The sequence below is a fragment of the Dromiciops gliroides genome, chromosome 4, assembly GCF_019393635.1.
Source record: "Dromiciops gliroides isolate mDroGli1 chromosome 4, mDroGli1.pri, whole genome shotgun sequence".
NCBI lineage: Eukaryota > Metazoa > Chordata > Mammalia > Microbiotheria > Microbiotheriidae > Dromiciops > Dromiciops gliroides.
Window position 1 is genome coordinate 45,008,817 of NC_057864.1, and position 23,173 is coordinate 45,031,989.

The 23,173-nt window shown below is 42.0% G+C and overlaps 1 protein-coding gene across 1 annotated transcript in view; it reads right to left on the reverse strand.

Moving 5' to 3' along the window:
• Positions 1-23,173, reverse strand: part of SAMD13 (sterile alpha motif domain containing 13) — a 46,933-nt gene that overhangs the window by 18,738 nt on the left and 5,022 nt on the right. The window contains exon 2 of the mRNA XM_043963982.1: positions 22,421-22,505. Within this exon, the coding sequence (XP_043819917.1) occupies positions 22,421-22,505 (85 nt within the window). The remainder of the gene's footprint in view (positions 1-22,420; positions 22,506-23,173) is intronic.

The following is a 23,173-nucleotide window of genomic DNA, read 5'->3' on the forward strand; positions in this document are numbered from 1 at the left end:
TCACCTCCGCCTACTATATGTATGGGCTCCCAGACCATGCTTTACATCCCAAGTAACCATGTACCAGGACATCAGGGCCCACCTAGCCATCTATTGCTATTCAATCTTTTAAAAAAATTATTTTATTTTTAATTCATGGAATTTAAAACAAGCATTTCCATAATATAGTATAATAAAAAGGTGATTGTACATGAGGATGCCAATCTATTATGTGCAACTTGCCATTCCTTTTAAATATATAATAAAATTGTTATATATTATTTTCTTCCCCCTCCCCACCATAGAGATGGCTACCATTATGTATATATGTGTGTATATATATGTCTGTGTGTGTGTGTGTATAAAATTATTCTATACATACTTCTATTTATCAGTTCTTTTTCTGGATACAGATCACATCTTCCTTCATATGTCTTTTTAGTTGATTTGGGCATTTATAATAGTCAAAATTACTTATTCACTCAAAGTTGTTCTTAAAATAATATTGCTGTTACAGTATACAACGTTATTTTGGTTCTGCTCATTTTGCTTTTCATTATTTCATGCAAGTCATTTCATATTTTTCTAAAATCATTGAGCTCATCACTTCTTATAACACAATACTATTCCTTCACAATTATATAGCACAACTTGTTCAGACATTCCCCAATTGATGGGCATCCCTGCAATTTCCAGTTCTTTGCCACCATAAAGAGAATTGCTATAAAATAATTTAGAACACATAGGTTCTTTTCCTTTTCCCCTAATCATCTTTGGAAATAGACCTAGTAGTGGCTAGCAAATGCCAGGCTGGATTTGCACTCGGGTCTTCCTGTCTCCCTAATTTCATTTAAAAGATATTTCCATTGATGGCTACCAAGCTTTTTTTTTTTAATCATACGAAGCACTTAGGAAAGGCAGTATGGCCAGGATCCTGCTTTCTCTATGTAGGTTTCAGATGGAGGAGAAGAAAAACAACAACAAACAACAACAACAACCCAGTGGGGCTGTCTAAGAGATGAGCAGAGAAGTAAGTTTCTCTACATACCCGCTTCAGCCCTCCTAAGACACCTGGTAAAAACATAGCTTCAAATCTCAGGAGGTTTGATTCAACAGGCTAATCTTCCCCAAAGCAATTCACTGCATACGGAAGGCAATCACTGAATGGCTTGATTGGATTCCTAGAAGGGACATCTTAGAATGAACAAAGTTTCTGGCTTCCAGGTAAGGAAGAGTGGCTTGCCAAACCTATGACATATGACTTACTTGGGGTATTAGGATCATAGACTTAGAGCTGGAGGGGACCTTAAAGACCACTGAGTCTGACTCTTTCTACAGATGAAGAAACCAAGGTACACAGGAGATACACTGCTAGTGTCCAAGGCAGGATTGGAACTCAGGTCTTCCTGACTCCACATGCAAAACATTTTTTGTCCTTTTTGTTTGTGTGTTTTAAATTACATATACAACCAATAGCAAATGGTATCTTTGGTATGGTGGAATACCAATGGTCTTAGAATTGGGAGTCCCAGGGTTATCTTTTGGGATCTACCACTAATCAGCCATGTGAGCCAGGACAAGTCATTTATCTGCTCTGGGACTCCCTTCTTCATAAGAATACGGGGTTTAGACCAGATGACCCTTCGAATAAGGACAACAACTGAAAAGTTCCTTTCAACTGTAAGTCTTGATCCTGTGACTAGCTGACCTCTGAGGTCTGCTCTAGGTTTACAGTTGCACGACCCTACAACATTTTTAATTCTGCCTTACTTCTGTAACCCATCCAACTGTTATGTGCTCAGGGAAGGTAAATTATCTTTATATTAGTTTATGTTAATTGTTTAAGTGAGCAATTGACCCTACCCTCTTAAAAATAATGTAATGATTTTTTTTTTCTAGTTCCCTTCTCTTCCATTCTTTCATCTGCCCAAACAATAAAGAACCGGCTTATCTCTGTGTACACAAGTTACACAAGTTATCCTCTTTCTGTCTCAGCAATTCATTAAACTCAGGGCAATGAACCTTTATTAAGAACCTACTAGGGTGATTATGATGAAGTACTATTGCGCTATAAGAAATGACAAGCGGAGTGGTTTAGGAAAAACCATGACAAGACCTACATGAACTCATACAAAGTGAAGTGGAAAGAATGGGGAGATCAATGTGCATAATAACAGTGATGTTTTAATGATGATCAACCGTGAAAAACTTGGCTACCCTGATCAGTACAATGATCCAAGGCAATTCCAAAGGACTCATGATGAAAACATGCAAACCACCTCTGGAGAACTAATGGGCTCTGAGTGCAAATTGAAGTATAATCTCACTTTCTTTATGTTTCTTGCAATATGGCTAATATGGAAATATATTTTGCCTGATTCCACATGTATAATCGTTATCACATTGCTTGCCTTCTTAGTGGGGAGGGAAGAGAAAAGGTGGAAGAGAATTTGGAGCTGAAAATTTAAAAAGAAAAGAATGTTGAAAAATAATAATTTAAAAAACCTTTTTTTGTAGAACATACTAGGTGCCAGGCCCCTAGGTGCTGGGGATACAGACAAGAATGATAGTTCCTGCTCTCTGGGAGCTTACTTGCCATTTGGAAATACAAAATATAAACAGATAATTGTTCTCATTGTCCTCCTGGGGGTGCATAAAGGAAGGAATTCCTGATTCTCAATTTCCTGGGATGGGGCATCACATGAGCTATAAAGAGCAGAATGTTTCTCAGGTGTCCACAGTGGGCTGAGGACCAGGTCAATAGAGTCTTTGTCAACTTCCAAGCAAGCTTCAGAAGACAAAATTTCACCTTAGCTGTTTGTTGGGAAGAGTGGCAATGTATGTGGATTGCTTCTGTGGAAGAGGGGAAGAGGAAGAAGGCTGCAGGGGGAAATTTAGATTATGTCAAAAACAAAAGATATCAATAAAGTAATTTTAAGAGTGGCAGTAACACTCTAAAGATTAGAGATTGAGAGTTGGAAGGGACTTTGATTATCATCTGGTCTAACCTCTATCTTATAGGTGAGGAAGGTGAATTTCAGTAGTGAAGTGATTTGCCACTTATATAAAGGCAATGCCAGGATTTGAACCCAGGTCCCTGATGCCAAATGTAGCTCACTTTCCAGTATATCTTATTGCTTCAATGGAATGTACCCAGTGGAGACATGGTTTTAATTATCCCTTTTAAATTTCTTTATTATTTTTTGAAATGAACAAAAATCTATTTTCCCTTCCTTCTTCCTCAATTTGATCTCCCTTTCTCTAGGAAAAGAAGAAATGGAAAACTCGTGTAACAAATATGCAAACCAAATTTCTCCTTTTGGCCTTGTCCAAAATAATGTGTGAGACTCAAGGTTGTAGAAACAATCCTAAACTGTACATTGATCTATCCCAGCTTAATCCTGATAGCAACACCAGCAACTCATCCCCCAGGAACCAAATTAATTAGTACCAAGTGAAGGTAACACATATTTATTAAGCACTTACAATATGTCAGACATGGTGCTAATCCCTGGGGAATACAAAGAAAGGCAAAAACAGGGGCTGCCCTCAAAGAGCTCACACTCTAATGGAGGGAAGACAACATGCAAACATCCACGTGTGTACAAGATACAGGATAAACTGGAGGGAATTCTCAGAAGGAAAACAGTAGCATTTGGGGGGATCTGAAAAGGCTTCCTGAGGAAGGGGGGATTTTCAGCTGGGATTTAGAAGGAAGCCAGAGAAGTCAGGAGACAGAGACAGGGGAGCAGCCTTACCTCGGGGTGGGGAAAAACTTGACTAAGGAAGGGGTTGGAGTGTCTTGTGGGAGGAAAAGCAAGCAGACCCTTATCCACTGGATCATGTAAGAAGGTGGGGGTGAGGGTGGGCTGCCCCAAAGAACACAAAGGCCCAAAGTAGCCGTTCATGCTTCCGAATGACAGGCTAACCTCTGATGTAGCTTTAGCAGTAGTCTCAAGTAATGTGATCCACAAAAGACTTTGGGGGAGAGGAAGAAAGAAGAAACCAGCAATTTGAGACCTGATATTTGGAGAAAGCAGCCCAGGCTTGATACAGCTTGCACTTTGTCCATAAAATAACCTGACCTGAGTTTCTTCAGGAGCTGACATTTAGAGCCACGCTCATGTCTTCGGTTTTACACCCCTTTCAATGCATCAATGTCTCCAGGTACTCTGCAGGCCAAGTCCCGGATCTGGAAATTCACCCTTAACATTTTGCTGCTCTTGTACATGACGCCTGGATGTCGGCTACTTGTCTCGCCCCAGTAAAATGAGAGACTATAGGTGCAGATCTTTCGAAAAGTTAAAAAATGTCAGGAATTGGGAATTAAATTGGGATGACTTTATACACGGGCATATTTCATTTGATACTCAATTCAATTTAACCAACATGTATTGGATTTATAACATGTACATTAAGAGGCGCCTCTAAGTGTTGGGGATGCAAAAAAGAAAAATAACTTGGGGGGGCTTATGGACTAATAGGGGAGACACCAAGCACAGACACAAAAATTAAGACATGAATTAGAATATTATCAGTGAAGGGAGGTGGCAAGTTTGCAAGGCCTTCCAGGGTCTGGCTCCAAGCTGCCACCTTCCAGACTAAAGGGACAACCTGCTATTGCTCAGATTTGACATTTCATCTCCTGCCTCTCGGTCCTTGCAGAAGACATTGCTCACGCATAGAAAGCAGTCCGACAGCTCCATCTCTCAAAATCTTTATCTTCCATCTAGGCTCAGCCCTGTTCCCCATCCTTCCCTGCTTTCTCCATCAGACATTGCTACCACATTTGTTTTGCTTATACTTTTATCCCTTCACTCCCATACCTTGAATTATACTCAGGTGTTGAGATGCTATTAGCATCCCCTCCCCCAAACTCAACCCCTTGGCTCCCCCCCCCCCAATATGAACCCCTTCAGGCTTTTTTTTCCATTCCTGGCACCTAGCACAAAGCCTTTGCATGCAGTAGGCACTTAATAAATGTCTGTTGAACTGAAAATGTTCCACCCATCTGAGAGCTCAGAGGAGACGTCATTAATGTCAGGAAAGGTATCAACTGGGGGCAGCTAGGTGGCGCAGTTGATAAAGCACTGACCCTGGATTCAGAAGGACCTGAGTTCAAATCTGGCCTCAGACACTTGACACTTACTAGCTGTGTGACCCTGGGCAAGTCACTTAACCCTCATTGCCCCGCCCCCCCCAAAAAAGGAAAGGTGTCATGGAACAGGTAGCAACCTTGAAAGGATTTCAAAAGTTGGTTGATGGGGAACCAAAGAACCATAGATTTAGAGCCAAAAGGAACCTCAGAAACTATTGAGTCTGACACCCTTGTTTTATGTATGAGGAATCTGGGGACCATGGAGTTTAGGTGATTTACTCAAGGTCACACAGGGACCTTGGGATTATGAAATCAGGTCCTTTGACTCTAGAGCCAATGCTCAATTTACTAGTTAATCAGTAGGCCAGTCAATAAGCATTTATTAAGCACCTACTATATGTCAAACACTATATTAATTACTAGGGATATCTCTGCCCTCCAAGAGCTCACAGTCTAATGGGGGAGACAAGCAAACAAATATGTGTAAATAAGCTATATACTGGATAAATAGAACATAGTTAACTACAATACATCCACCCATTTGTGAGTCAATTCTCATAATGCTTCTCAATTCATAATGATGGTGAGATGTTTGGAATACACGCAAATGACAACGTGGGATAGAACATACAGTGACAAGTTATATCAGGCAGGGAAGAGCTAAGTTTATTTTTGAACCATTTCACTTCAGAGAAACAATTTCTCAGGTCTTAATATGCTTCAGGGGAGTAATCTCTTGGGCTAGGAAGATGACACATAACAAATCCTGCCTCCAGCTATTACAAGCTCTGTGACCCTGGGCAAGTCTTCTAACCTAGTAGTCAGCACACAGCAGGTACCTAATAAATGCTTATTATTTGGTTGCACCTCAATTTCCTCATCTGGAAAATGAGTGGGTTAGAGTCTATGACCTCTGAAGGACCTCCTACCTCTACATCTATGATTCTTTAGCATCCACAGGGGATTTAGGCTCTAATTTTGTCAGCCTTGGGAAAGTTAATGGTTGACCCTAACACACAGCAAAGAGAAGCCTTAATCCTACCCAGGGAAAGCCTCCATCCTCCACACCAAAAGCTGCTTGTCTCTCCTCAAAATTCTCAGCTTTTCTATCATATTCTAACTGGCATCTTAGTTGTTGTATTCAGGGCTTTTCTCTCTAGAACCAACGGTTTCTAAGGTCCTTGAGAGAACCCACAATATCTTATTTGCTAAAGTGCCATAGATAGGAACTCAGTCAATGTCTGAATTAAGTTGAAAACACAAATAATGTCGACTTCTATAGGAGCCTGTTCTGGAGCCAAATTGCGTGTGAACAGAAATGGGCAATGGTCCCATCTCTATCACTAAAATCAACAGTAGTCCTTCTTCCAGGTGATGGAAGACTTTGGGGTCTTTTCACCCACCCTGCAGTTGTACCCTCTTTTATGTGTTATCTTCCTCAATTAGAGTATGGAGTTCTTTGAGAGCAATGACTGCCTTGACTTTTCTGTTTGTATCCCCAGCACTTAGCACAGTGTTTGACAAAGAGTAAGCATTTAGCAAATGCTTATTTCTTCAGGCATCCATTTATTCATTTATCCGAAACCCAGCAACACACTCTCAATTCTGTGGTCACATGTCAACTGACGTTTTTTTAAATGATGTAATGTTAAAAACGTTACTGTCCTCCACTGTAGGAAAGACACTTCCATTTCCTGGGGTAGAAAAGACCTGAGACCATGGCCAGACACTGACCCGTACAACCCTGATGGGAAGTCAGTCCAGGGCTCACCACATAGCTTCCAGATTTCCATGTAGGGTCCCAGTTGTTTGAATGGAGATCTTCCCCAAGTGGTCAGCAGTGCAGAACACTTCATTCTGAAACAGGCAGCAAGACCACCGAGACAGTTGGGTATTCTGCCATCTGATTTCTTTACACTCTAATTGGACTATTTTCAATTGGATAGGCAGATTTATTTGTAGTCATGAGGTTGGGCTTTTTTTAAAAGAGGTGAGCAAATAATTAGAGAATTGCCAGATACAGGACACTAATCCCACATACCAGACCAAATGTCAACATATTGTAATGATAACTGGTGGTTTGAGAGACCAAATGCAACCACTGGGCCTCCAGCATGCTCCTTTGGACCACGTAGGAACATGGGATTAGAATTCCCAGACACTGCCACTTCATGGGTGAATTTTTTAAAAATCCCTTCCCAATGGTTTTCTCCATCTAAAGTCAGGTATATACTCAGGGTATTGAAAAAGAGCATCCTTTAAGCCTATGGAGATCACCTTGGCCAAGGAGCAGAAAGTTAGATGAAAAGAAAGCATTAAAGGAAGCTAGAATCTCAGGGAGTGGAGTATGATACCTGGTCAGTGACAACTCAAAACCATTTTCAGGAATGAAAGTGTCTTTCCTGAATGAGAGGAACATTTTGTTTTCAGGAGCTACAAGCATTTTAGTGTATTCTTTTGTGTTTGCATGAACACACATATGCACAGGGCATGGGGACCCAGGTTGGCAGTCCCTGAGGCAGAGTTTGGTAGATTGCTTGAACTTGGGAATTCTGAGGTATAGTAAGACTCAAGCCAATCTGGTGTCCTCATGAAGTATGGCACCAATATAGTGTGACCCCAAGATGGGCCGAGGTTAGGGGAACAGAGTAGGTTGAAACCTATTTTAAGTAGTGGTCTCTGCACTTTCAGCCTGGGTGAGATAAGGAGCCTCAATCCCCCACAATAAAATATGTACACCATCTATCCACCAATTTAAATGATGGTTCCTTTAAAAATAGCTAGAGGTCAAAGGATCATAGATTTAGCACTGAAAGGGACCTTATAGATAATGGACTCCAACCCCCTCAATTTTACCGATGAGGAAACTGAGACCCAGTGAGGTTAGGTGACCTGTCCAAGGTCACACAGGTCATCCATGTCAGAGGCAGGATTCAGAAAACTCATCTTCTCTTCAAATCCAACACTATTATTCCCTACTGCCTTCCTTCTAAGCCTCACTCTCCCCACTCCGCTCCTGCCCTCATCTACCCTAACCTCAGAAGAACTGAAGATTGCCAGGAAAAGCTGGATAAATAAGCTCATTAAATGAGTAACTTAAATTTGACATCAAATTCCAAGTCACTTGGCTCTGACCTGGTGCTGACTCTATCTCTCCTGTGGTATAATATGTATGAGCTTTCAAGACACCTATCTTTCTCCTCACTACACAGAAGGCTGTTGCACTGATTTTCAAAATGACCTCAACACAGAAAACTCCTTTAGGGGTCACCATTTCCAGCCCCGTTAGTGGACATAGAAGGAAATTGAGGCTCAGAGAGGGAAATAACTTGTCCAAGGTCCACTAACAAGGTCCACTAACTGGGACCCAAATCCAAGTCTTCTATCTCTACCTTCAACATGTTTCTCTATGACACCATGCTTGCTCCTACACTTTGACACCCCAGTAGAGAAAAATCTCAATGCTATGTGAGTGTGGATATTAATACTTACTTCATCGATCCTTGGTTTCATTGGTGTGGGGCTTCCTTCCACCCAAAGTTACAACTGCCCCTCTGCCTCAGCAAACTCACTTGGTTAGGGGTTGTGGCCTCCTGATAATTAGTTATCTAGTGGCCAATGACCTAGTGAGGAGTCTCGCCATTCTCTACCCATCCAGCTCCTGAACTATAGCCACATGGCATGGCCAACATCCAAAGTCTTCTTCACATCTTGCAGTATGCAGATTCACAGTCATTGTTTTTGATCCTCTCAGTCCAGGCACCTCCAACCACAATGAGCTATCAGAAAAGGACTTCAGGGGAGGAAGTGGAGTATTACCAAAGACCAAGACAAGTCTTTAGTTCAGAAAAACAGATAGCCAAATATCTCTCCCTTTTCACAATAAAGAGGTAGGAGATGCCCAAGGACAGAATGTTGGAGATGGTCAGATGCAGTCACTATGTTGATGTCTTTGCTTAATTTTTATTGTCATTGAGTGTTCCATCTGGAGGGGGGAGTGAGTTCCCCTCCAACCCAGAAATGACAGGATATAAAAGGCATCAATAAAACATTTTTTTAAACGAAGATCTTTAGGAGAAACACTAAACCATTTTGCACTTAAGCAGAGGGTAACAACAATCATCTTTAACATAGCTAATATTTACAAAGCAAGTTTTCAAATTTTACAATATGGTTTACATAGATTATCTTCCACAAGTATCATCTCCCCATTAGAATGTAAGCTCGATGAGGACAAGAACCATCTTATTCTACATTATTCACAGTCATTGGCACAGTGCTTTGAACATACTAAGTGCCTAACCAATGTTTGATTCATTTCTGTGCATTCATTCCATGACCTCATTTGATCCTCATAAGTCATCTCCATTGAACAGATAAGGACATGGAGACTCAGGGAGGTTGTGGTTTACCCAAGGTCATTCAAGTGTCTAAGATGGTGTTTGTACCTAGGTCTTTGGTGCCTTTATTCACTAGACCACTCTGCCTCTGAGGGGCAGATTTCTCCATGGGGAAACCCTCATTTCGGGGCAAGGGTGAAGTAGATAACAGAATCACAATTTCAGATTTGGCAAGGACCTGGGAAACTGCCTTGTCCAACCCATCCATGAACAAGCCTCCCCTCTATAACTTACTCAACAAGTATCCTTTAAAAACATTTCCCGAGGAGGAACCCCTTGCCACTGGGGTTGTCAACTGCCATTTTGTATACCGTGAATTGCTATAAGATTTTATTTACATGGAGACTACGTTTTCCTCTTCGTAATTTCCACCCATTGCTCCTTCAATCCAAGATTGCATCACAATCTAAGATACACATTTGATGTTGTTTATGCCAGACCAATCATTCCTAGGTAACTCCCAGTGAGGAAATCCCTAGCAGGGCCAAACAGAATAAATCCTCCCCCCTTTCACATTATAGCCCATCAGATTCTTAGAGATAGCTATTATGTCCCTGCTAACAAGAAAACTAGAAACACTGTGCAACAGAATGATCTGTAAAGTACAGAATCAAATGACTTAGCTGATGAGTTAAGACATAACATATGGAAGCCTCATTGGGAAAACATGGGACATCTTTTTAAAAGCCTCGTATGATCAACCAAGAGTCAAGATAAACTGTCTGGGGCAGCTAGGTGGTGCAGTGGATAGAGCACCAGCCCTGGAGTCAGGAGTCCCTGAGTTCAAATCTGGCTTCAGACACTTAACACTTACTAGCTGTGTGACACTGGGCAAGTCACTTAACCCCAATTGCCTCACTAAAAAATAAAAAATAAAAATAAAAAAAAAGATCAACTGTCTTCCCAATGACCCCTTTGCCAGGACAAAGGACCTTGCTGGTCACCTGTCTTCCATTTGCCACTACTAATAACTCCCCTCCTCCCCTGATTAGTGGGAAAGTAGAATCCAGCCTTTATTGATCAGGGCAAGAAAATCATTAGTACATGCCCCCAAGCCAAATGATAAATATTAAAATGATGGGAAAGCAGTCCCAAGACCAGTGGGAAGAGCCTTGCAGCCACTAGGAACTTCCCAAGAAAAAGTGGCATCTTCCAGTCCCAGTTGCCTGGGCTTGGCTTGGCTTCTGAGAAACTCGGGTATTGCTCTGCATCCAATCTGACTGGTCCTCCTTTATGGGGACAGAGAAGGTGAAACTAGTGGTCTTTGGAATATGGCGGCCACAAACACTAAAATAGTTTGGGCTGGCTAGTTTGTGAAAGATATGTGGTGTGGGGGTCTCTCTATACTGAGGAAGCTCCTTAAAATTTTTCCCTGATCGTTTTAAAGTTTAAAATATGACACTATCATGCTCTCAGCTGAGATAATGGATTTCACTCTTCTAAACTTTGTCCTTGTTTTGGAAGGGGGGAAATGTGCAATGACAATGGGAGGGAGGGTACTATCTTATAAATGGAGATACTAAGCATCACAAGTGCTCTTCCCTCAAGTTGTTATTTATGTTACAAAGATGGGAAAAGAGGCCATCTTGGTCAGGCAGTAGTACTTGTCCATTAGTAAGCAAGTCCAGCAAGTCTTCAGGACTGAAACCCACACAGCTAGGACAACATTTTGCCAAAATTTCCAATGCAAATTTTCACTCACCTAAGTGATGTGCATTTAATTAGCTAAGTTTTTATGAAACTGAATACTGTGTAATTATAATGATCATGAAGCTTAGCCCCAGAGAAGAGCTGGGAAAACAAACCTCCCCTTCTTGCAAGGGTGGGAAACTATGGGTAGGGAAGGGTGCATGTACCAGCAGATAGAGGATGCTTTAGCTAGCTCTGTGATAAACTGCTTTTCAGGCTAAGGGCTGGGAATACAAATACAAACAGAGAGGGATAGCCCCTACCCTCAGAGAGCTTTACAGTCTAGTGGAAGAGAAGATAACACATAAAAAGATGGGGTGAGGGAGATGGGGATGAAGGTGCCCAGCTCAAGGACATGGTTCTTCCAATGTGTGAAGTCCAGGGATGGAGTGGGCTTCTGGGTTCGATGGCATTTAAGAGAGGGTCCAGAAAGGTTCTGAGGAGCCAGCTAATCGTGAGGCCAAGGGGGCAAGGAAGAGGGGAGGGGACAAGCATTTATAAAGAATTTACTTTGTGCCGAACACTTCACATCTCATTTGGTCCTCACAACAACCTTGTGAGGTAGGTGATGTTATCATCCCCACTTGACAGGCAAATAGAGCTTAAGTAACTCGCTCAGAGTCACCCAGTTAGTGTCTTTATCTAAATATGAACTCAGCTCTCCCCAACTCCAGGCCCAGGGCACTGCCCAGGGACCTCTCGAGGCTGGGAGGGGGCAAAGGGGCCAGGGACTTTCCAGTGTATGAGGAGTAAACTTCCAAGATGAAGAGGTTTCTATGGCAAGAGAATCCAGGGGTGGTTGACAGGTGACCCCATGTTTGTTAACAGGAAAATGGCTCCAAGGGCAAAGGATAAGAATGAGAAGATTCTCTCAACGCTGTCATCTCTACAATGCATCCAAATCAAATTTCTGAAATTCCTGGCAAAGTTTCTACCCCTCCCCAGCCCCTGCTCACCACCCCGCAGTCACCTGGTTCACGTGGGAAAAAATAACCTCATTAGTGTTTAACACGTTGTTGAATATATACATTCAATTATACAAGACATTATGACAGATGAACACACTATATGATTATGCAAATAGTTCTGTTCAGGGATCTCCTGAATACTGACATCAAGCCAGATGCTGAACACAGTGACATGTGCTCCCTTAAGATACCAGGGTTCCTGGGAGCAGATAGGTGGTGCAGTGGATAAAGCACAAGCCCTGGATTCAGGAGGACCTGGGTTCAAATCCAGCCTCAGACACTTGACACTTACTAGCTGTGTAACCCTGGGCAAGTCACTTAACCCCCATTGCCTCACCCAAAAAAACAAACAAAAAGAAATGGAAAAAGTAGGCAGATCAATTTGAAATCTCTCATCAGAACTACTAAGAAGTATTTTAAAATGTGAATCTTTTAAAAATGACTATTGTTAAGATGTTATCATCTTGACCACTGTCACAACTAATGAACTATCTGCTTTTTTCATTCTTGTCATCCACAGAGCTGAGCTTGTGTATATGCACACCTACACCCATATGTAATTTCAGAAGCACTATCATAGACAGCTGACCTCACTATCAGGAAGACCTGGATCCAAGTCCTCCTCTGGCACACGCTGGCTGCGTGACCCTGGGAAAGTCATTTCATTAATCCAGCAAACTCTCCAAGACTACAACTGAAGACCAGGTGTGAATCTGCAATGATAGAGGGAGTTTCCTCACTGGGAGTTCAAACAACCAATTGGGGAGAGGGGGAGAGGATACATACATACAAAAGTATACTTCAATGGAAAGTAGATAGCTCAAAAGTCTAGCTGCCCAGCTTCCAACCATGGTCTGGACATGATGTGTTTTTCTTCCATTTTGTTTGCCACTGTGAATGATGAAATCATATTCCACCTCCCCACCCCCAACCACCCACTAGCCCACACACATTCTGCTGCAGATTTCACTGAAGAGGCTCTCTGTAGTTAGTACAATGTGTATGTTACAGCATTACAAATGGAAAACAAGTTGGCTCTAGAAGTGAACAGGGCTCTCTGCAGTTAGTACAATGTAAATATATAGGTTGTCCCAAAAGTCTTAGTGCAGTTTTAGGCTTTAATATCTTAATACCGCACTAAAACTTTTGGGACACCCTGCATAACAGGCATTACCAATGGACAGTGAGTTGGCTCCAGAACTGAACAGGGCTCTCTGCAGTTAGTACAATGTAAATATATAGGTTGTCCCAAAAGCCTAAGTCCAGTTTAAGGCTTTGAGATCTTAAAACTGCACTAAGACTTTTGGGACACCCTATATAACAGGCATCACAAATGGACAGTGAGTTGGCTCCAGAATTAGACGGAAGGAAGCAATTAGGCTGCATCACATTTGGGAAATTGCATGGCGTTTTCAGATGGCTCGATTTCCCAAAAGCTTATCTCTGTAACATCAATATTCTTCCCCGATGAGGCTGTGTGGCTGCCAATGATGGAACACGGTGAACTTGGAGAAAAACAAAATTACAAGTAATTTAAAAGGCAATGGAAAAACTCATGGTGGGTGTAAGTGGGTTGGAGCCTACTCGGAATGATGACTTACTCATGAGAAGCAGCAGAAAAAAAAATCATTAAGAACACACATGAACCCAGAAGCAGGCAGGTTGGCCCGTGATGGGAATGAGACAATGGGTGGACAAGCTGGGCACAGGCTGCGGGTATTTCAGAATCCACGAGAGGAAGGCTCCCAGGCATCGAGCACATCTTCCATGGGAGATTTAGGGGAAGGTAGAACTCCAGTTTACCCAGAATAAAATCGTGTGAAGGAGGTTGCAATTTGCACCTTTTGTCTCATCACGAAAAGAACATGCCAATGACATCTCCAGAAAGGGGGGGATCTTGCTTTTGACTCATGATGAAGCATAAGAAAATTAGGAAGCAGAGGGATATTGTCATAAGTCACGAACATTAGAGTGGGAAAATCTATTTTCAAAGCCATTGGAGAACAATGCAATTGTCTTCCAACAGCAGCTAAAGTGGGGAGGAGGAGGAATAATAAGGATCATGTTAAATAATAATAAAAATAGCTAGTATTTATATAGTGCTTTAAAGCTTGCAAAGCACTTTACAAATATTATCTCATTTGATCCTCAACACTAACCTGGGAGGGAGGTACTATTGTTATCTCCATTTTACAGAAGAGGAAACTGAGGCAGGGAGAGGGCTAAGTGACTTGCTCAGGGTCACACAGCTAATAAGTGTCTGGGGTTGAATTTGAACTTAGGTCTTCCTAAATTCCAGTCCAGCACTCTGTGGAGTTGTAACAACTACATACTTTATTCTGACCATTTATTTTTTTTCCTCTTTTTTTTTCTCTGACCATTTATAATAAGGAGTCTCCTAATTTCTTCTTTTGTGTCCTTTTTTTTGGAAGTGGGGAGAAGGAAAAAGGAAAAACTCAACCCTCTAAAATGAAGAAAACTGACTAAAGCAAATATGAACAATACAATGAAAGAATACAAAATTTGGAATGAAATTCCAGCTTTGTAATTTACTGTGTGACCTCAGACCTTTCCTTTGATACCTCTGGGCCTCAGTTTCCTCCTCTGCAAATTGAGAAGGCTAGACTAAATGAGCTCTGGAGTCCCTTCCATATCTAAAACCTATGGTGCCTGTGATCTCTTTTGCTTACATAAATACACACACACACACACACAGATGGACAAACACATAAAATACCTGAAATGTAATAAAATCATGAATATGTTGATAACAATTATAGTATAGACTGCACTCATTTCTAACTAATCTGGAAATACACATTATATATACACATGATTGGACCTGTGATTTCGTTAGTCTAGGGAACTCCTGTTGAAGAAATTCCCTCTACCGTAAGAGAGATGCATCTGCACTTGTAATTTATGTCCTAGAGAATTACCGTAGGGATGATAAAGTGACTTGTACAAGGGTCACATGGCAATGTCAGTCCATAAGCATTAATTAAGTACCTACTATGTGCTGGGCATATTGCTAAGCATTAGGGACACAAAGAATGGCAAAAGTTTGTTTCTGTCCTCAAAAGGCTTACAATCTGATGAGGGAACATAAGACATAAAAACATGCTCAGAAGAGGAAGCCGGCCCCGGGTGGGGGAAGGTGGTACTGATGGGTGGGAAGTGATGAGACAGGCCCCTGGGTGCCTTCTTTAAATGGAGCATCTGGGAGACATCTCCAATCAGAAGGAGGGAGGGGCCCTAGGGGTGGGAGAAGGTGTGAGGTTGAGAGTTGATGTGATCTTGCAGGACAGTAAGTTTCTGGAGACCATGATAAAGTCCAAGAATGTAGCAAAATGTGTGTTTCAGTGTGTGTCAAAGTCTACACCCTTTACCTCTAGTCATTCTTTTGTCACTTCTCAAGCTTGGCAATGCAGCTTCCAACTTCATTGCTTAAATGCAACTGCTACTCTGCTAATGAATCACCATGAGTGCCTTTTCTTTCTTGACCTCTCTAAAGCAACTGAAACTCTTGCTTTCTTTCTCCTTTTGGATACTGTCTCTTTGGGTTTTCATGACACTGCTGTCCCTTGCTTCTCCTCCTCCCTATGTGGTCACTCTTTTGCTGGATCATCATCCCTATCACATCTCCTAAGCATGTCCTCTATAGACCTCATTGATCATTACATGGAACAGAGTTCTCAACTTTTTCAAAGTGCTTTACCCTAGCCATCAATTGTCCTCGTGCTAATTTTTCTCGTTTCTCTGCTCACTTAGCTCAGTATTGGATGATACTATCCCGGATTCTCTGAAATAATCTATTTGATCATTTCTTGTAACACAATAATATTCCATTATGTTCATATGCCATATCTTTGAGGAATTATCTGTACAATAAGAAGAGAAGATGAGTTGGTTGTGTAGCAAGAGGGGGAGTAGGACAGATAGACAGCCAGAGTGTTCCAGTAGCACCCTCACAGAGTCAGGATTAAGAAAGGAAGGATTCCAACATGTTGGGTAGACCTGCTAGGGTACACCTATGGGAAGAAATAAGCAAGAGTCCCAGAAGGTAGTCAGACATGGATAAGTTGTGTCCATGGATGGATGGATCTGCGTCACTGGAGAGAGCTTTTGAATCAATAAGTTCACAGATTCCATTGGGGTACCCAATCCCTAGTTAAATAGTTGTTGACTACTTAATTCCTAGGAAGCTGGCTCTCTATTTACTAGGAAAAATTCAGAACTATTAATTCAGAGATACTTCCTCATGATTATCATATGCAAGGAAATGAAGCTACACACAATGCAAACCACTTGCTGAAGCTTTACAGCTCAGAACATTCAGTGTAAAATTAATCATCCATATCATTTTAGGATGAGTTCAAGTGTTACTCCCATTCTTGCTAATTAGCACATCACAACTATGTGGGCATATAGCAAATAGCAGAAGAAGGGAAGAATTGGAGCAGTCTTGGAGCTATGTTAAGAAAGGTATGATGTACAAACAGAAGGGAGATAGTGTTCCTACCATAATGTCATGTTCAGTGTCATGTTCAGTGGCCCCACTGTTCAAAGGACACTAACAAAGTGGCCAAAGGAAGACAACTGGGAGTGTGGGAGGATTAGAAATCCTGCCATGTGAAAACTGGTTCAAGGAACTGGAGAATTAGTCCAAAAAAGATTTTGGGAACTGAGAGCCAGAGATAGGGGTTGGAGAGTAGATAGCTATTGTCTCTGAGTATTTGAGGGTCTAAAATATTTGAAGGGTTGGACAGCTAGGTGGTGCAGAAAATAGAGCACTGGACCTGGAGGCAGCAAGACCTGAGTTTAAATCTAGCCTCAAATACTTACTATCTGTGTGACCCTGGGCAAGTCACTTAACCCTGTTTGCCTCAGTTTCCTCATCTGTAAAATGAGCCGGAGAAAGAAATGGCAAACCACTCTAGTATCTTGACCAAGAAAACCCTGCATGGGGTCATGAAGAGTCAGACATGACTAAAACAACTGAACAACAGCAAAAATTTGAAGGGCTATCATGTTAACAAAATGTTATTCTGCCTTGCTTTCAGCTAGCAAAAGTAGGTTACAATGGGTAGAAGATGATGGAGGTAGAATAAATTTTGATGACAGGAAAAACTTCCTAACAAATACAGCTATCTCAGCATTCAATGGGCTGCCTAGGGAAGGTTATGAAGCAAAGATTCAATGACCACTTACCAGAGATGTTGTAGAAGAGACTCTAGTTCAAGTGAGAGTTAGACTAAATTATCTCTGGAGTCATGTCCATGCCTATATTATGCATACAGAATAGGGGTCCGTAACCTGGCATCTGTAAACTTATTGTAAATTTTAAAAATATTTATACATGTATATACATATACACATATACAATATATAAAATAAACTTTGGATATATTAGACAATATATTTAAACATTTAAATATAAAATGTTTTACCAAAATTTACAAATGCATATCTATATATACATATATATTAATATTGATATATTTCAATATAATTGGTTTCCTTTGTAATCCTATGCATTTTATTTTATGCATTTAAAAACATTGTTCAAAGAAAGGGTCCATAGGATTCAACAGACTGGTAAAGGGGTCCAGGACACAAGAAGATTAAGAGCCCCTGTTAGGATTAGGTACTTTGCATGCAAACTACAATAATGCTCCCATGTAAAAGGTAGGAGTTGGGTCTTTACCTACAAGGGAAGTAGATAAAGAGAATCATAGGCTCCTTGATCTTGAGTTAGAAGAGACCTTAGAGGTCATCTAGTCCTCACTGTATAGTCTTGGTAGCTCTTTGGCAAGAATGAATGAATAGGGGGTGGCTAGGTGGCACAAGGGATAAAGCACCGGCCCTGGATTCAGGAGGACCTGAGTTCAAATCCGGCCTCAGACAGTTGACACTTACTAGCTGTGTGACCCTGGGCAAGACACTTAACCCCCATTGCCCCACAAAAAAAAAAAAAAAAGAATGAATGAATAAATGGATGAATGGATGGATAAATGGATGGATGAATGGATGGACGGACAGATGGACGGATGGATGAATAAACAGAGAGAGGAAACCTGTCTTCACTGGGGTGGAAAATCTAGTTGCCTTCCAGATAATCCTTTTCACTCACTGACATCAAATCCAACCTCCCATCTTAAAAAGCGGAGAGCTAATAACATGGCCATGATGCAGTATGATTTTTTTCCCCATGGTAGAAATGACCCCATTAGGAAAACATCTTGGTAATGTAGAAAGAGGAGTGGTTCTGTAGCCATGGGTGCTGAATTCAAATTCCTGGTTCTGACACTTTTTAGCCATGGACAAGTGATTTCAACTCTCTGAACCAGATTACCCATTTGTAAGAAGGGGATGATATGACTTGTACCACCCATCTCACCTGGTTTTGGGGAGGGAAGCCATTTTATAAGAGCCAGGGCACAAGGGGCAGCTAGGTGGTGCAGTGGATAAAGCACCGGCCCTGGATTCAGGAGGACCTGAGCTCAAATCCGACCTCAGACGCTTGACGCTTACTAGCTGTGTGACCCTGGGCAAGTCACTTAACCCCAATTGCCCCACCAAAAAAAATTAAATAAAATAAACAAGAGCCAAGGCATGGCTCAAATTTCAAGTGAAATGGCTCTGTTCTTCCTTCCAGAGACAATTAAAAAGCCATAGTGGCTACCACCTTAGAAGTCGACCAGGGTCAGGTCCACTCCAGGATGCATCAGGGAAACACTTTCAATTTCCATCACCTAGTCAGAGTTTTAGAGGTACTAAATAGGCAATATCTCAGAACATACTGACTAAGGTTGCTTATTTACCTCTAAATATGGACCAGCTATGAATTCTCAGCATCAGCCAGGATGAACACTTTGTAAATTCACCCTGCACATTTGGTATATGGGTATCAGATTGACTTCTAGCTCATTTTGGCAGTTAGCTATTCCATATCAAACAGCATGGTATAGGGAATAGAAAACCAGGCAAGAAGAGCTGGGTTCAAGTTCTGACTTTGAAACACATGGTTGTGTGACCCTGTCCAAGTCACTTGACCTCTGAGTGCTTTAGGTCAGGGGTGTCAAATTCAAATAGATCCCAGTGGGCTGTCTATCGACTTAGAAAACCACAAATTAACATTATCTAGGTGCTATTGTACATTTATTTATTATTTCAAATATTTCCAATTACATTTCAATTTGTTTCCTATGGAATTTGACACCTCTGCTGCAGGAAGCTCTCTAAAAGTACAATTTGCAGAAAAGGTCCAATTCAAATTGATGGAAGGAATTTACCCTATACCAATGAAATCATAGGTCTTATCCTTTCCCCTAACCCTATCCCTAGTTATTATGGCTCTCTATGGGGATAAAGAGAAGCTAAGTGAAGGACACCTTGGAGACAAGTTTGAAAAAGTCCCAAAATAGGAGGTAGAGTGGAACATGTACTGTCTTTCAAGTCAGAGGACCTGGGTTCAAATCTTGCCTTGGATGCTAACTACCTGTGTGACCTTGGATGAGTCAATTAAGTTCCTTGGGCCTCAGTTTCCTTAGCTGTAAAATAAGTTGGACTAGATGGCTGATGGGGTCCTTTCAGACTCTACATCTCTACTCCTAAAATCCTAGCACATAGATGATAATCCTGCTTCAGTCTCTGCTCTGGCCAGACCATATCTGGCCACAAAAACATTGTATTTCATCCCAGGCAACACATTTTAGGAAGGTCATTAGTAAGTGAGCGGACAACCAGAATGGTGAAGAGCTCTCAGTCCAATGAAAGGACCCAGGAAGGACCACTAGTCGTGTGCTCTCAGGCATAGGTTGGACTCGATGACTTCTGAGACCCTTCTGGCTCTGAAATTCTGTGACTGCCTCATTTTCTTTCTTCGAAGCAGAGAGGATCCAGTGAACCATCCTTGGTTGCATGTAAGCTAGTCTACTACACTGGAACTGCCCTTCAAACTAGTTCCCAGGGGTGTTTAAACTAGATAATCCTATAAGTGTTTAGGGAAGAACCTAAAAGTACCATTTTGGCTAGAAATATTCATTTTAGGAGAAAGCAACCATCCCTTTGGTTGCTGCAGTCACATTTTAGTTTTTACATATCTCTAGAGATGGAAAAACTAACAGATGGACCAACATTTACACTATCCTAGAGCCTTGAGCAATGATAGTACTTAGAACTAGAATGGACTAGGAGGACCCTTTAGAAGTCTAGGTCACGGGGCAGTTAGGTGGTGCAGTGAATAGAGCACCGGCCCTGGAGTCAGGAGTACCTGGGTTCAAATCCGTCCTCAGACACTTAACACTTACTAGCTATGTGACCCTGGGCAAGTCACTTAACCCCAATTGCCTCACTAAAAAATAAAAAAAGAAGTCTAGGTCAGGCCATGATAGGGGTACATGATGCTACTTTGGCCTTTTGGGTAGGGACCCCTAGTTACTCCCAAAGGAAGTAGTCAGATTCTTCCTTTTGGATAAGTGGTGAGCCTCCAGTCACCCCCCAGTCTTCAAATTACCTGTCTCCATGATCCAGATGGCCAATTAAAGTTGTACTTATTAGTTGGTTCTCCTCCCCCTAGCCTTTCTGTCTGTGATCTCAGGGAAAGGAGTGAGAGGGAGGGTTGCCCTGATATATAAATGAACAGGGTGCTAAAGAAACACTGTTTATTAAGCTTATTTTTATGTAACTACTCTGTGGAGTAAAGTGCACCTTCTGTGAAGACATGCATGGCACACACTGTGTGTCTTCATTTAGAAGTCACAGCTTCCATTACATTTAATTACTTTGTTCTGAAGATTTAACTCAAGGGCAGGTTTTAACAGAATCCACAGGGAAAAGAGATGAAATCAAGGATACCCTCCTGGAGCTTACCATCACCAGTGTGGCAAAAGCCTGACTGTCTCTTCAGTTTAATTTCCAAATGGAGATGATCAGTTTAGTTAGCCATGGCCTAAACACAGCCTCCAAACCCACCCCTCTCTCTGCCATCTTGGGGTAGATTTTATATTTGTGTGTATTATGCAATATAATACATATAGATTTTTTAAAGCATTATATAAACACATATATGAGAAACATGGAACTTAACATGTGAGACAGGAAAATAACAACTGCTTTCAGTCAATCAACAAACATTTACTAAGTACCTACTGGGTGCTTGACACTGTGCTAGGCAATGTGAAAACAAAACAAAACAAAAACAAAAACAACAGTTCCTCTCCTCAAAAAGCTTACAGTTTTTTTTTTGTCAAGGGAAACAACATGCACACATAAGAAAATACACCACATAAACAAAGAAAAGACAAAGGACCTGGGTTTGAATCCCATCTCTGTCACTCACCTCTGTGGCCTTGAACAAGCTTAGAACTCTCATCCTCAGTTATCTCACCTGTCAAATGAGGGGGCTGGACCAGATGGTCTCTGAGGTCCCTCTCAGCTCTACAGCTAGGACTCCGTGGATTTTGGAGGGGCCATTATCAGCTGGGGGATCAGGAGAGATCTCATGTGGGAGGTGGCATTTTGAGCTGAGCCTTGAAGGAAATGAGGGAGTCTAAGAGGCAGAGGTGAGGCAGGGGGGCATGACCTAGGCAAAGGCATGGAGACAGGAAATGAAATGACCTGTGTGAGGAATAGGAAATAGACCAGTTTGGTTGGAGCATAGAATGAGTGAAGGACAGTAATGTGGAATTTTTTTTTGAAAGGCTGGAAAGGTAGGCTGGAGTTTTCAAAGTGCTAAGCAAAACACTGTACACAGTAGCCAGTAACAGGCTGTCATTTTCTATAGCCAGTTGATGAAATTTCAAACAAAACAAACCAGGAAACATTTAAAGGATTTTTTGTAACTTTTTCTTCTCCCTTGATGACCACACTCCCACCTCTGAGAGTTATGAAGCTGTCAGTGTAATAAAAATTAAGACTCTCTTTCTCCCTCCCTCCATCTATCCTGACCCTCATAAGCCTTCCCAGTTGGGTCATTCCGCACAGCTTCCTTGGGCAGGATGCTTACGTTTTGATGAGCAGGCTGTGGGGCTGAAATCCTCCAGTCATCTTTGAATCCTTGTGCCCCAATGATAGATGCCCATTTTAGTCAATCTGGGGCATCCCCATCTTGGGGCTGGAATAAAGAGGAGGCAGCTAAAAGCAGGGCCTGTTGGAAGGCCAACCAAGCCAATCAGTGCAGTGTGCTTTCCGGACACTGTGCAGGAGGCATCAAAAGGAAAAGCCTGGCTATCCCTCCACTGATGAGACAGGTGGGACTCAAAATCTGGGAGTCACTCACTTACTTTTGGACACCAATGGAGCCATTCTCCTTGTTTTCCAGGTCAACTGGGTACATTGGAATGCCTCGGTCTTCTCGTAGTCCAGCAACTAATCAATAGAGTGGGAGGTGGGGGAGTGGGAGAGGGAAAGGGAGAGAAAAAAACAACAGTAACCTTGTATTAACGCCCAGAAAGTGAGGAAGCAGAGCATTTACTCAGCTTCAGAAACATCGAGCTGCCATTTGTGGTGAGGATAAACTTCCAACGGGTTGAAGTGTTTATAGAAATCCCCACTTCTCTCAAAACCTGGATGGAGATGACTGAACTCCAGTAGAGGGGTGAGACCGCCTATTGGTGCTTCTATATGGACCAGCATTCCTTGCTTTGGACCTTGGCAGGCGTCTAGGAAACCCATCATCCCCCAGACTGCAAACATGTGCCATGCTCACACATACAGGCTTCGTAATGTGGGTTCCAGGGCCACATCAGTGAGTCAAGCTGGGGAGAAACAAGAGCAACTGAGAACTCTATCCCTCTCCCCCAACCCCATCCCCCTCGCCTGGCTTTATGGCATCTTAACTCACTATAACTGCTTTGTAGGACTCCCAAGGGGTCCCTCCCTTCTCCTAGCAATGCAAAAAGTTCCCTTTAAGCTTCTGTCAGCAGATATTCCCTTCCTCACTTATCCCTCACAAAAGCCTCAAGTGCCTATGTATGAGATGGCCGTGCTGAGGAGGGAACTGGGAGCCCACAAAAATGTCAGGGAGCCCTCAGCAG